Genomic DNA, 13,440 nt, shown 5'->3' on the forward strand with positions numbered 1-13,440 from the left:
GGATGTAGGGAGGAGGAGAGGACAGAAAGCGGATGTAGGGAGAAGGAGAGGACAGATAGCGGATGTAGGGAGAAGGAGAGGACAGAAAGTGGATGTTGGGAGAAGGAGAGGAAAGAAAGCGGATGTAGGGAGAAGGAGACGGCAGAAAGCGGATGTAGGGAGGAGGAGAGGACAGAAAGCGGATGTAGGGAGAAGGAGAGGACAGAAAGCGGATGTAGGGAGAAGGAGACGGCAGAAAGCGGATGTAGGGAGAAGGAGAGGACAGAAAGCGGATGTAGGGAGGAGGAGAGGACAGATAGCGGATGTAGGGAGAAGGAGAGGACAAAGCGGATGTAGGGAGAAGGAGAGGACAGAAAGCGGATGTAGGGAGAAGGAGAGGACAAAGCGGATGTAGGGAGAAGGAGACGGCAGAAAGCGGATGTAGGGAGAAGAGGACAGATAGCGGCTGTAGAGAGAAGGCAACAGCGGATGTAGGGAGGAGAGGGCAGAAAGCGGATGTAGGGAGAAGAGGGCAGAAAGCGGATGTAGGGAGGAGAGGACAGAAAGCGGATGTAGGGAGGAGGAGAGGACAGAAAGCGGATGTAGGGAGGAGGAGAGGACAGAAAGCGGATGTAGGGAGGAGGAGAGGACAGAAAGCGGATGTAGGGAGAAGGAGAGGACAGAAAGCGGATGTAGGGAGAAGGAGAGGACAGAAAGCGGATGTAGGGAGAAGGAGAGGACAGAAAGCGGATGTAGGGAGAAGGAGAGGACAGAAAGCGGATGTAGGGAGGAGGAGAGGACAGAAAGCGGATGTAGGGAGGAGGAGAGGACAGAAAGCGGATGTAGGGAGAAGGAGAGGACAGAAAGCGGATGTAGGGAGAAGGAGAGGACAGAAAGCGGATGTAGGGAGAAGGAGAGGACAGAAAGCGGATGTAGGGAGAAGGAGAGGACAGAAAGCGGATGTAGGGAGAAGGAGAGGACAGAAAGCGGATGTAGGGAGAAGGAGAGGACAGAAAGCGGATGTAGGGAGGAGAGGACAAAGCGGATGTAGGGAGAAGGAGAGGACAGAAAGCGGATGTAGGGAGAAGGAGAGGACAGAAAGCGGATGTAGGGAGAAGGAGAGGACAGAAAGCGGCTGTAGGGAGAAGGAGACGACAGTTGATGTAGGGAGAAGGAGAGGACAGTTGATGTAGGGAGAAGGAGAGGACAGAAAGCGGATGTAGGGAGAAGGAGACGGCAGAAAGCGGATGTAGGGAGAAGGAGAGGACAGAAAGCGGATGTAGGGAGGAGAGGACAAAGCGGATGTAGGGAGGAGGAGAGGACAGAAAGCGGATGTAGGGAGGAGGAGAGGACAGAAAGCGGATGTAGGGAGGAGGAGAGGACAGAAAGCGGATGTAGGGAGAAGGAGAGGACAGAAAGCGGATGTAGGGAGAAGGAGAGGACAGAAAGCGGATGTAGGGAGAAGGAGATGGCAGAAAGTGGATGTAGGGAGAAGGAGACGGCAGAAAGTGGATGTAGGGAGAAGGAGAGGACAGATTAGCGGATGTAGGGAGAAGGAGAGGACAGAAAGCGGATGTAGGGAGAAGGAGATGGCAGAAAGCGGATGTAGGGAGAAGGAGATGGCAGAAAGTGGATGTAGGGAGAAGGAGATGGCAGAAAGTGGATGTAGGGAGAAGGAGATGGCAGAAAGCGGATGTAGGGAGAAGGAGAGGACAGAAAGCGGATGTAGGGAGAAGGAGACAGCAGAAAGCGGCTGTAGGGAGAAGGAGAGGACAGAAAGCGGATGTAGGGAGAAGGAGAGGACAGAAAGCGGATGTAGGGAGAAGGAGAGGACAGATAGCGGATGTAGGGAGAAGGAGACGACAGATAGCGGATGTAGGGAGAAGGAGACGACAGAAAGTGGATGTAGGGAGAAGGAGAGGACAGATTAGCGGATGTAGGGAGAAGGAGAGGACAGAAAGCGGATGTAGAGCTGGGCTGCTCTCACCTCAGCGTCTCGTTGTAGATTTCGGCCATGCTGACACTCAGGTGGTGCTCCCAGCTCCTGGATCGTTCGCTTACCTCTGACAGCAGCAGGCGAAGGGCCCTCTGGTTTATTCCAGGATTAGAAGCAGTACCCTGCCAAGGGGAACAGATTTATCCAAATGTTCGACCATAGAGAGCCTATCCCCTCCTCTCTACGGGCCCTCACCTCCATGCTGTATGTTTTACCAGATCCTGTCTGTCCATAGGCCAGAATACAGACGTTGTACCCGTCCAGACAGGACGTGATGAGCGGAGAAACCTCATCAAACACCTACAAGACAAGAGAGCTGCTGCAGCAGTGTCCTCCAGCGCTTCTCGGCAGGCACCTGCCCTTTTCCTACCTCCTCCTGTGTTGTGCTCGGAGGGAAAACTTTGTCAAGCTCGAAGCTCTGTTTTTTTCCTTTGTTAGTGATGTGCAAGATTCCATCATCATCCTGGTCAAAGGTGAGGATGTTCTGTGCCCCCGGACCTGTACCATCGTCAGATGTGATGGGCCGCACACGAACGAGCACACGGATGTTCCCTGATGAGAGAGGAGCGCTGTCATGAGCTGCTGCCTGGATACTACAGCACCTCAGTCCCTATACTTGGGGGGGTCCCCTCCATGAGGTGCCTGGTGATGGCCGAGGGGCCATGGTGGACACAGAGACAGCACTCACCTCGGAGACGCACCAGTTGGTTATGGCACTCTTTGCGCAGGTAAAGTTCCCGCCTGTATTTGGAGAGGAGCTCAGCGTTGGTGTCTTCAACACTCTTCACACCTCGAGAGAACTATGAAATACGCAATTACGGCAGATCACGTTCGTGTCCCCACTGCTCTTCATCTGGCCTCTTACCACTACGTACCTCATCTTGGGCCTCTCGCATGACCTTGTACACCAAGCCTGGAAAGTCTCGCACCTGTCTCTTCAGAACATTGTAGTCGTGGGTCAGGTTACGGAGTGCTGGCTGTAACATGAGGAGATTCCTGCGGACACCTAACAGGAAACATTGACCACCGTGATGGGGGCTACAAAGACCATCAAGGGTTTACATGTTTATAGAAAATTCCTCTTCGCAGAAATCTGAGAACAAATCATCTATTGAAGACACCATGGGTGAATTGATGGATGGAGAAGCAGAGATATAGATTGGGACAGCACCAGGACGCTGGGGCAAGGTCCAGGAACCGATAAAAGGGACGATCAGCAGGAGAATCCACAATTTGGCGATGGTGGTTCAGTGTCATCTGGCACTCACCATCCAAGCTCTGATGCACCGCTCTCATCTCCTCCTGGGCTTGCTCGAATGCTTCAGACACCGCCAGTTCCTTCTCCTCCTGCAGGGAACGGAACTCCTGCACCATCTGCTCCTGCGCACGGTCCAGCTCTGTGGCATACAGCGCCACCTGCAGGGGATGCGGGGACGGCTGTCACTTTACACTTATTCAGGGATCGCTTATGGGTGGGCAGCTACAACTGGATGTTATGCTTAAGTCATAGACCAGATCATGGTGATAGCTGGTGGTACTGATCTAAGGTGCCTAGGTGCTCTGATGTCTGCTGCTGGAGTTCTTGGGGGCCCCAATCTAAGGCACATTGGTAGTTGGGAGCCATGTACTATGCTTGAGATAATCAGGGGCCTTTAGTCTAAACCATGGAGGCATTCTTGGGAACTGATCTCAGCTGGAGAGGTAGTCAGGGGTCCTGATCTCGGAGGTTGTTGATTGTCCTGATCTAAGGTGCGGAGGTAGATGTTGAGCAGATGTTGTCCTGACCTGAGCATGAAGCTTGGATGCCTCTTGTTGTTCACGCTGCAGTTGCTTCTTTAGGTCTTGTACGACCTGGTTCTGTCTATCCAGTTGTTCCTGGAGATGGAGGCTCCTGTCCTCTGCCTTGCCCAGAGCGGCCTTCATCGCACCGGATTCAACCTCAATGGTCTTCAACACATACTGTGAAAGAGAGTTTACACAATACATGTGTCATATACAAAATCTACACATCATGTACAACACGCAGTGTGCACGTGGCGGACGAATGCACAGTCTGCACGTGGTGGACGATGCGCAGTGTGCACGTGGCGGACGAATGCGCAGTCTGCAATACACACTAAGCGCATCATACGCACTTCATGCATCATACGCTCATACGAACTGCACGCACACCTACACACCATATACGCACTGCGTGCATCATACGCACACATATACATCCACACAGTAACATATTGATGACCTTGAGGTGTCGTTGTTGCCTGAAATGTTCTTTTCTTCACCTCCTCATGGCATCATCCAGCCCCATCAATAAGATGGTTTCTGTGGACTTGCAGGAGTGTTCTAGGAGCCTCAGACATCAATAGACAAGCCATTTCTGTTATATCTATTGAATGAGACATGCTCCGTTCATGGTGCAGGAGGCTGGTTAGGACCAGAACCTTTCAGGTAGGAATCAAGGTGATGTTTCTGCTTTCTTTGGATCTGCGGATGTGGTGGGTGGCCCGATGCCAGCTGGACGCGACATTGGGGGAAGACTTATAGTGGATGGGTCAGTGTCGGGAATGGGTCACAGTTGGGATGCTGCTCTCAGCTTTTCAGCTGGCAGCCAGTACATTTTTGTATTTTTCTGGTAAGACATGACACATGATTAACCTTTATCTGCGGCGGATGATGGTGCTGGCACTCCCTTAACCTGCGATTCAGCCTCTCCTCTTCCTCCACCCTCTCACGTATGGAGTCCCTCACTCGCAGTTCGGCCTCGGCTAGCCTCTCTGCTTTCTGCTGAACCTCTCGTTGTAAATTGCAAATGAGCGCTTTTCTCTCAGCCTCCTCGTGCTCCAGGTGCAGGAGACGCTGCCTCATAGCTGCCAGTTCCTGGATCACAAAAAAACAAAAGTCACTCATCACAGGAGATTGCCAGGGTGAGGTCTGACCACAGCCGTGAGGTTGCGAGGAGGGCATAGTGTTACCTGACTTTTTTCACTGTCCAGTTGGCTCCTCAGATTCTGCAGCTCCTGCCTCAGACGTCTGTTCTCTGACACCAGGAGGTCACGGTGTTTCTCCAGATCTGTGTCCCCCTAAAAGTAAAGGGTGTGGTTTATTCCTGACTCCATATGAAAAGTAGAGCCAAGAAGGGTTCCTGGGTTCCCTGGATCTGCGGCAGATTACCAAGGGGTGTCCCTGTTTTCAAGTTCTTGATTTGCAGTATTCAGTATTCTCCATAATGTTTTAATATGATAGATACCCAAATATGATCCCCAACTGGAGATGACTGGATCAGTTTTGGGAATCAGAGCCAGGACATAACTACTATTCTGCTAAGCTCAACTTACCAGCTGAGGCTGAAGACTAGATATCTCCTCAACCTTGTGCTTCATCTGTAAAACACAAGCACAAAACCATAATTGACCACATGACACATGATGGTGCCTTACAAGCCATAAGAATAATCACAAGACCCACAATAGCGCTACACAAACCATAAGGAAGACCACAAGACCAACAATGGAGCCACAAGACCTACAATGGTGCCACAGAAACAATAAGGAAGACCACAAGATCAACATTGGTACAACACAAACCATAAGGAAGACCACAAGGCCCACACTGGTGCCATACAAGCCATAAGGAAGACCACAAGACCCACAATGGTGCCACACATCCCATAAGAATGACCACAAGACCCACTGTGATTCCAAGCTATAAGAAGACACACAATGGTGCCACACAAACCATAATGATGACCACAAGCCCCACAGGCGTGCCACACAAACCATAACGAAGACCACAAGACCCACAATGGTGCCACACAAACCATAAGAAAAACCACAAGACCTATATTGGTACCACACAAACCATAAGGAAGACCATAAGACCCACAATGGTGCCATACAAGCCATAAAGAAGACCACCAGATCTACAATGGTGCCACACAAACCATAAGGAAGACCACAAGACCCACAATGGTGCCACACAAACCATAAGAATAACCACAAGACCCACTGTGGTGCCAAACTATTAGACGACCCACAATGGTGCCGCCCAACCATGATGAACACAAGCCCCACAATGGTGCCACACAAGCCATAAGAAAAACCACAAGACCCATATTGGTACCACACAAACCATAAGGAGGACCGTAAGACCCACAATGGTGGCATACAAACCATAAGGAAGACCACAAGATCCACAATGGTGCCACACAAACCATAAGGAAGACCACAAGACCCGCAGTGGTGCCACAAAAACCATGATGACCACAAGCCCCACAATGGTGCCGCACAAACCATAAGGATAACCAAAACACCCAAAATGTGCTACCCAAGCGAAAGTGGTGATCGCATCTCACCTCTTGAAGTTTCTTGCACATATCTTCATTTTCCTTCTGCTTCTTAATTAACATGTCCTGCATGTCGTACAACTTGATATGTAGCATTTCTTCTTCCACACATCGTTCCTTTCCATTACTAGGGCTATCACCTTCCAGCAGTCTGATTTCGGCTGGTTGATCACATTTAGTCTGTTTCTCGTCTTGTACTCTGGGCTCTACCTGCAGTCTTGTTGGCTGCATCTGTACTTGGTTGTCTCTGGGGGTCTCATGTTGGTTGCTGAGCTCCACCTGTCTCTTTCCTGGAGGGCTTTTCTCCTCGTGATGTGCTCTCCATGCTTGGACCTTTGCCATTGGTGGCCTCTGTGTTACCTTCAGATGCTGCATTTCTCTCCTCTCCTGAGGACTTTGCTCTTCAAGGTCTGGGGGTCTTTTTCCATCATGTTTCCAGGGTCCCACCGTGATCAGGGGGGCAGGAACACCATAAGTCATCCCCAGTATACACCACCAGCAGCCTGGGATGGAGAAAATGGCAGAGGATTAGAAAAAAAGGCACACAGGTCAGAGGACAACACTTCAATGGACACCACGTCCCTATAAGCCGTGCATTATACATCATATGCTCATGCCTAAGCCCTTTATATGACATATGACCTATACATTACAGTACCTTGCGAAAGTATTCAGCCCCCTGGAACTTTTCAGCCTTTTCCCACATATCATGCTCCAAACATAAAGATACCAAATGTAAATTTTGGGTGAAGAATCAACAACAAGTGGGACATAATTGTGAAGTTGAACGAAATTTATTGGTTATTTTACATTTTTGTGGAAATTCAAAAACTGACAAGTGGGGCGTGCAATATTATTCAGCCCCTTTACTTTCAGTGCAGCAAACTCACTCCAGAAGTTCATTGTGGATCTCTGAATGATCCAATGTTATCCTAAATGACTAATGATGATGAATATAATCCACCGGTGTGTAATCAAGTCTCCGTATAAATGGCCCTGCTCTGTGATAGTCTCAGGGTTCTGTTTGATGCACAGAGAGCATCATGAAGACCAAGGAACACAACAGGCAGGTCCGTGATACTGTTGTGGAGAAGTTTAAAGCCGGATTTGGATACAAAATGATTTCCAAAACTTTAACCATCCCAAGGAGCACTGTGCAAGCGATCCTATTGAAAAGGAAGGAGTATCATACCACTGCAAATCTACCAAGACCCGGCCGTCCCTCTAAACTTTCATCAACAAGGAGAAGACTGATCAGAGATGCAGCCAAGAGGCCCATGATCACTCTGGATGAACTGCAGAGATCTACAGCTGAGGTGGGACAGTCTGTCCATAGGACAACAATCAGTCGTACACTGCACAAATCTGGCCTTTATGGAAGAGTGGCGAGAAGAAAGCCATTTCTCAAAGATATCCATAAAAAGTGTTGTATAAAGTTTGCAACAAGCCACCTGGGAGACACCAAACATGTGGAAGAAGGTGCTCTGGTCAGGTGAAACCAAAATCTAACGTTTTGGCAACAATGCCAAACGATATGTTTGGCGTAAAGGCAACACAGCTCATTACCCTGAACACACCATCCCCACTGTCAAACATGGTGGTGGCAGCATCATGGTTTGGGCCTGCTTTTCTTCAGCAGGGTCAGGGAAGATGGATAAAATTGATGGGAAGATGGATGGAGCCAAATACAAGACCATTCTTGAAGAAAACCTGTTGGAGTCTGCAAAAGACCTGAGACTGGGACGGAGATTTGTCTTCCAACAAGATAATGATCCCAGACATAAAGCAGAATCTACAATGGAATGGTTCACAAATAAACGTCTCCAGGTGTGAGAATGGCCAAGTCACAGTCCAGACCTGAATCCAACCGAGACTCTGTGGAAAGAGCTGAAAACTGCTGTTCACAAACGATCTCCATCCAACCTCACTGAGCTCGAGCTGTTTGCCGAGGAAGAATGGGCGAGAATTTCAGTCTCTCGCTGTACAAAACTGATAGAGACATACCCCAAGAGACTGCAGCTGTAATCACAGCAAAAGGAGGCGCAACAAAGTATTAAGTTACAGGGGCCGAATAATATTGCACGCCCCACTTTTCAGTGTTTCAATTTCCACAAAAATGTAAAATAACCAATAAATTTCCTCCAACTTCACAGTTGTGTCCCACTTGTTGATTCTTCACCAAAAATTTACATTTGGTATCTTTATGTTTGAAGCACGATATATGGGAAAAGGTTGGAAAGTTCCAGGGGGCTGAATACTTTCGCAAGGCACTGTATATACTGAGAAACACCCTTCACCTGACCTTATAGGTTACACAGAAATAACAAGAAACTTACATAAGCTAGACACCCTACACCCAGAGTCTATACATGATATACAGACACCCCGACCACCCACCCAGAGCCTATACATGATACACAGACACCCCGACCACCCACCCAGAGCCTATACATGATATACAGACACCACGACCACCCACCCAGAGCCTATACATGATATACAGACACCCCGACCACCCACCCAGAGCCTATACATGATATACACACACCCCGACCACCCACCCAGAGCCTATACATGATATACAGACACCCCGACCACCCACCCAGAGCCTATACATGATATACAGACACCCCGACCACCCACCCAGAGCCTATACATGATATACAGACACCCCGACCACCCACCCAGAGCCTATACATGATATACAGACACCACCCACCCAGAGTCTATACATGATATACAGACACCCCGACCACCCACCCAGAGCCTATACATGATATACAGACACCCCGACCACCCACCCAGAGCCTATACATGATATACAGACACCCCGACCACCCACCCAGAGCCTATACATGATATACAGACACCCCGACCACCCACCCAGAGCCTATACATGATATACAGACACCCCGACCACCCACCCAGAGCCTATACATGATACACAGACACCCCGACCACCCACCCAGAGCCTATACATGATATACAGACACCCCGACCACCCACCCAGAGCCTATACATGATATACAGACACCCCGACCACCCACCCAGAGCCTATACATGATATACAGACACCCCGACCACCCACCCAGAGCCTATACATGATATACAGACACCCCGACCACCCACCCAGAGCCTATACATGATATACAGACACCCCGACCACCCACCCAGAGCCTATACATGATATACAGACACCACCCACCCAGAGCCTATACATGATATACAGACACCCCGACCACCCACCCAGAGCCTATACATGATATACAGACACCACCCACCCAGAGTCTATACATGATATACAGACACCCCGACCACCCACCCAGAGCCTATACATGATACACAGACACCCCGACCACCCACCCAGAGTCTATACATGATACACAGACACCCCGACCACCCACCCAGAGCCTATACATGATATACAGACACCCCGACCACCCACCCAGAGCCTATACATGATATACAGACACCCCGACCACCCACCCAGAGCCTATACATGATATACAGACACCCCGACCACCCACCCAGAGCCTATACATGATATACAGACACCACCCACCCAGAGCCTATACATGATATACAGACACCCCGACCACCCACCCAGAGCCTATACATGAAATACAGACACCCCGACCACGCACCAGAGCCTATACATGATACACAGACACCACCCACCCAGAACCTATACATGATATACAGACACCCCGACCACCCACCCAGAGCCTATACATGATATACAGACACCCCGACCACCCACCCAGAGCCTATACATGAAATACAGACACCCCGACCACCCACTCAGAGCCTATACATGATATACAGACACCCCGACCACCCACCCAGAGCCTATACATGATATACAGACACCCCGACCACCCACCCAGACCCTATACATGATATACAGACACCACCCACCCAGAGCCTATACATGATATACAGACACCCCGACCACCCACCCAGAGCCTATACATGATACACAGACACCACCCACCCAGAACCTATACATGATATACAGACACCCCGACCACCCACCCAGACCCTATACATGATATACAGACACCACCCACCCAGAGCCTATACATGATATACAGACACCCCGACCACCCACCCAGAGCCTATACATGATATACAGACACCTCGACCACCCACCCAGAGCCTATACATGATATACAGACACCTCGACCACCCACCCAGAGCCTATACATGATATACAGACACCCCGACCACCCACCCAGAGCCTATACATGATAGACACCCCGACCACCCACCCAGAGCCTATACATGATATACAGACACCTCGACCACCCACCCAGAGCCTATACATGATATACAGACACCACCCACCCAGAGCCTATACATGATATACAGACACCCCGACCACCCACCCAGAACCTATACATGATATACAGACACCTCGACCACCCACCCAGAGCCTATACATGATATACAGACACCCCGACCACCCACCCAGAGCCTATACATGATATACAGACACCCCGACCACCCACCCAGAGCCTATACATGATATACAGACACTCCGACCACCCACCCAGAGCCTATACATGATATACAGACACCACCCACCCAGAGCCTATACATGATATACAGACACTCCGACCACCCACCCAGAGCCTATACATGATATACAGACACCACCCACCCAGAGCCTATACATGATACACAGACACCCCGACCACCCACTCAGAGCCTATACATGATATACAGACACCCCGACCACCCACCCAGAGCCTATACATGATATACAGACACCCCGACCACCCACCCAGAGCCTATACATGAAATACAGACACCCCGACCACCCACCCAGAGCCTATACATGATATACAGACACCACCCACCCAGAACCTATACATGATATACAGACACCCCGACCACCCACCCAGACCCTATACATGATATACAGACACCACCCACCCAGAGCCTATACATGATATACAGACACCCCGACCACCCACCCAGACCCTATACATGATATACAGACACCACCCACCCAGAGCCTATACATGATATACAGACACCACCCACCCACCCAGAGCCTATACATGATATACAGACACCATCCACCCACCCAGAGCCTATACATGATATACAGACACCACCCACCCACCCAGAGCCTATACATGATATACAGACACCTCGACCACCCACCCAGAGCCTATACATGATATACAGACACCTCGACCACCCACCCAGAGCCTATACATGATATACAGACACCCCGACCACCCACCCAGAGCCTATACATGATATACAGACACCCCAACCACCCACCCAGAGCCTATACATGATATACAGACACCTCGACCACCCACCCAGAGCCTATACATGATATACAGACACCACCCACCCACCCAGAGCCTATACATGATATACAGACACCCCGACCACCCACCCAGAACCTATACATGATATACAGACACCTCGACCACCCACCCAGAGCCTATACATGATATACAGACACCACCCACCCAGAGCCTATACATGATATACAGACACCACCCACCCAGAGCCTATACATGATATACAGACACCACCCACCCACCCAGAGCCTATACATGATATACAGACACCCCGACCACCCACCCAGAGCCTATACATGATATACAGACACCTCGACCACCCACCCAGAGCCTATACATGATATACAGACACCTCGACCACCCACCCAGAGCCTATACATGATATACAGACACCCCGACCACCCACCCAGAGCCTATACATGATATACAGACACCTCGACCACCCACCCAGAGCCTATACATGATATACAGACACCTCGACCACCCACCCAGAGCCTATACATGATATACAGACACCACCCACCCACCCAGAGCCTATACATGATATACAGACACCCCGACCACCCACCCAGAACCTATACATGATATACAGACACCTCGACCACCCACCCAGAGCCTATACATGATATACAGACACCCCGACCACCCACCCAGAGCCTATACATGATATACAGACACCCCGACCACCCACCCAGAGCCTATACATGATATACAGACACTCCGACCACCCACCCAGAGCCTATACATGATATACAGACACCCCGACCACCCACCCAGAGCCTATACATGATATACAGACACCCCGACCACCCACTCAGAGCCTATACATGATATACAGACACCCCGACCACCCACTCAGAGCCTATACATGATATACAGACACCCCGACCACCCACCCAGAGCCTATACATGATATACAGACACCCCGACCACCCACCCAGAGCCTATACATGATATACAGACACCCCGACCACCCACTCAGAGCCTATACATGATATACAGACACCCCGACCACCCACCCAGAGCCTATACATGATATACAGACACCACCCACCCAGAGCCTATACATGATATACAGACACCCCGACCACCCGCCCAGAGCCTATACATAATATACAGACACCCCGACCACCCACCCAGAGCCTATACATGATATACAGACACCACCCGCCCAGAGCCTATACATGATATACAGACACCCCGACCACCCACCCAGAGCCTATACATAATATACAGACACCCCGACCACCCACCCAGAGCCTATACATGATATACAGACACCCCGACCACCCACCCAGAGCCTATACATGATATACAGACACCACCCACCCAGAGCCTATACATAATATACAGACACCCCGACCACCCACTCAGAGCCTATACATGATATACAGACACCACCCACCCAGAGCCTATACATAATATACAGACACCCCGACCACCCACCCAGAGCCTATACATGATATACAGACACCCCGACCACCCACCCAGAGCCTATACATGATATACAGACACCACCCACCCAGAGCCTATACATAATATACAGACACCCCGACCACCCACTCAGAGCCTATACATGATATACAGACACCCCAACCACCCACCCAGAGCCTATACATGATATACAGACACCACCCACCCACCCAGAGCCTATACATGATATACAGACACCACCCACCCACCCAGAGCCTATACATGATATACAGACACCCCGACCACCCACTCAGAGCCTATACATGATATACAGACACCCCGACCACCCACCCAGAGCCTATACATGATATACAGACACCCCGACC

At 50.2% G+C, this 13,440-nt stretch overlaps 1 protein-coding gene across 5 annotated transcripts in view; it reads right to left on the reverse strand.

Moving 5' to 3' along the window:
- KIFC3 (kinesin family member C3) overlaps positions 1–13,440 on the reverse strand; it is a 49,544-nt gene that overhangs the window by 17,649 nt on the left and 18,455 nt on the right. For 4 of the 5 annotated variants that reach the window (XM_073565094.1, XM_073565092.1, XM_073565096.1 and 1 more), the window contains exons 2-12: positions 6,327–6,820; positions 5,311–5,355; positions 4,948–5,055; positions 4,631–4,852; positions 3,761–3,934; positions 3,244–3,391; positions 2,851–2,981; positions 2,664–2,775; positions 2,346–2,527; positions 2,171–2,275; positions 1,967–2,097 (exon numbers count right to left, since the gene is read on the reverse strand). In XM_073565094.1, the coding sequence (XP_073421195.1) occupies positions 1,967–2,097; positions 2,171–2,275; positions 2,346–2,527; positions 2,664–2,775; positions 2,851–2,981; positions 3,244–3,391; positions 3,761–3,934; positions 4,631–4,852; positions 4,948–5,055; positions 5,311–5,355; positions 6,327–6,797 (1,829 nt within the window). In that variant the 5' untranslated portion in view covers positions 6,798–6,820. The remainder of the gene's footprint in view (positions 1–1,966; positions 2,098–2,170; positions 2,276–2,345; positions 2,528–2,663; positions 2,776–2,850; positions 2,982–3,243; positions 3,392–3,760; positions 3,935–4,630; positions 4,853–4,947; positions 5,056–5,310; positions 5,356–6,326; positions 6,821–13,440) is intronic. The other variant, XM_073565093.1, reaches the window with a different exon arrangement.

This window comes from Dendrobates tinctorius, unplaced genomic scaffold (genome assembly GCF_039654945.1).
Source record: "Dendrobates tinctorius isolate UK_male_01 unplaced genomic scaffold, ASM3965494v1 ptg000539l, whole genome shotgun sequence".
NCBI classification, from domain to species: Eukaryota; Metazoa; Chordata; class Amphibia; order Anura; family Dendrobatidae; genus Dendrobates; species Dendrobates tinctorius.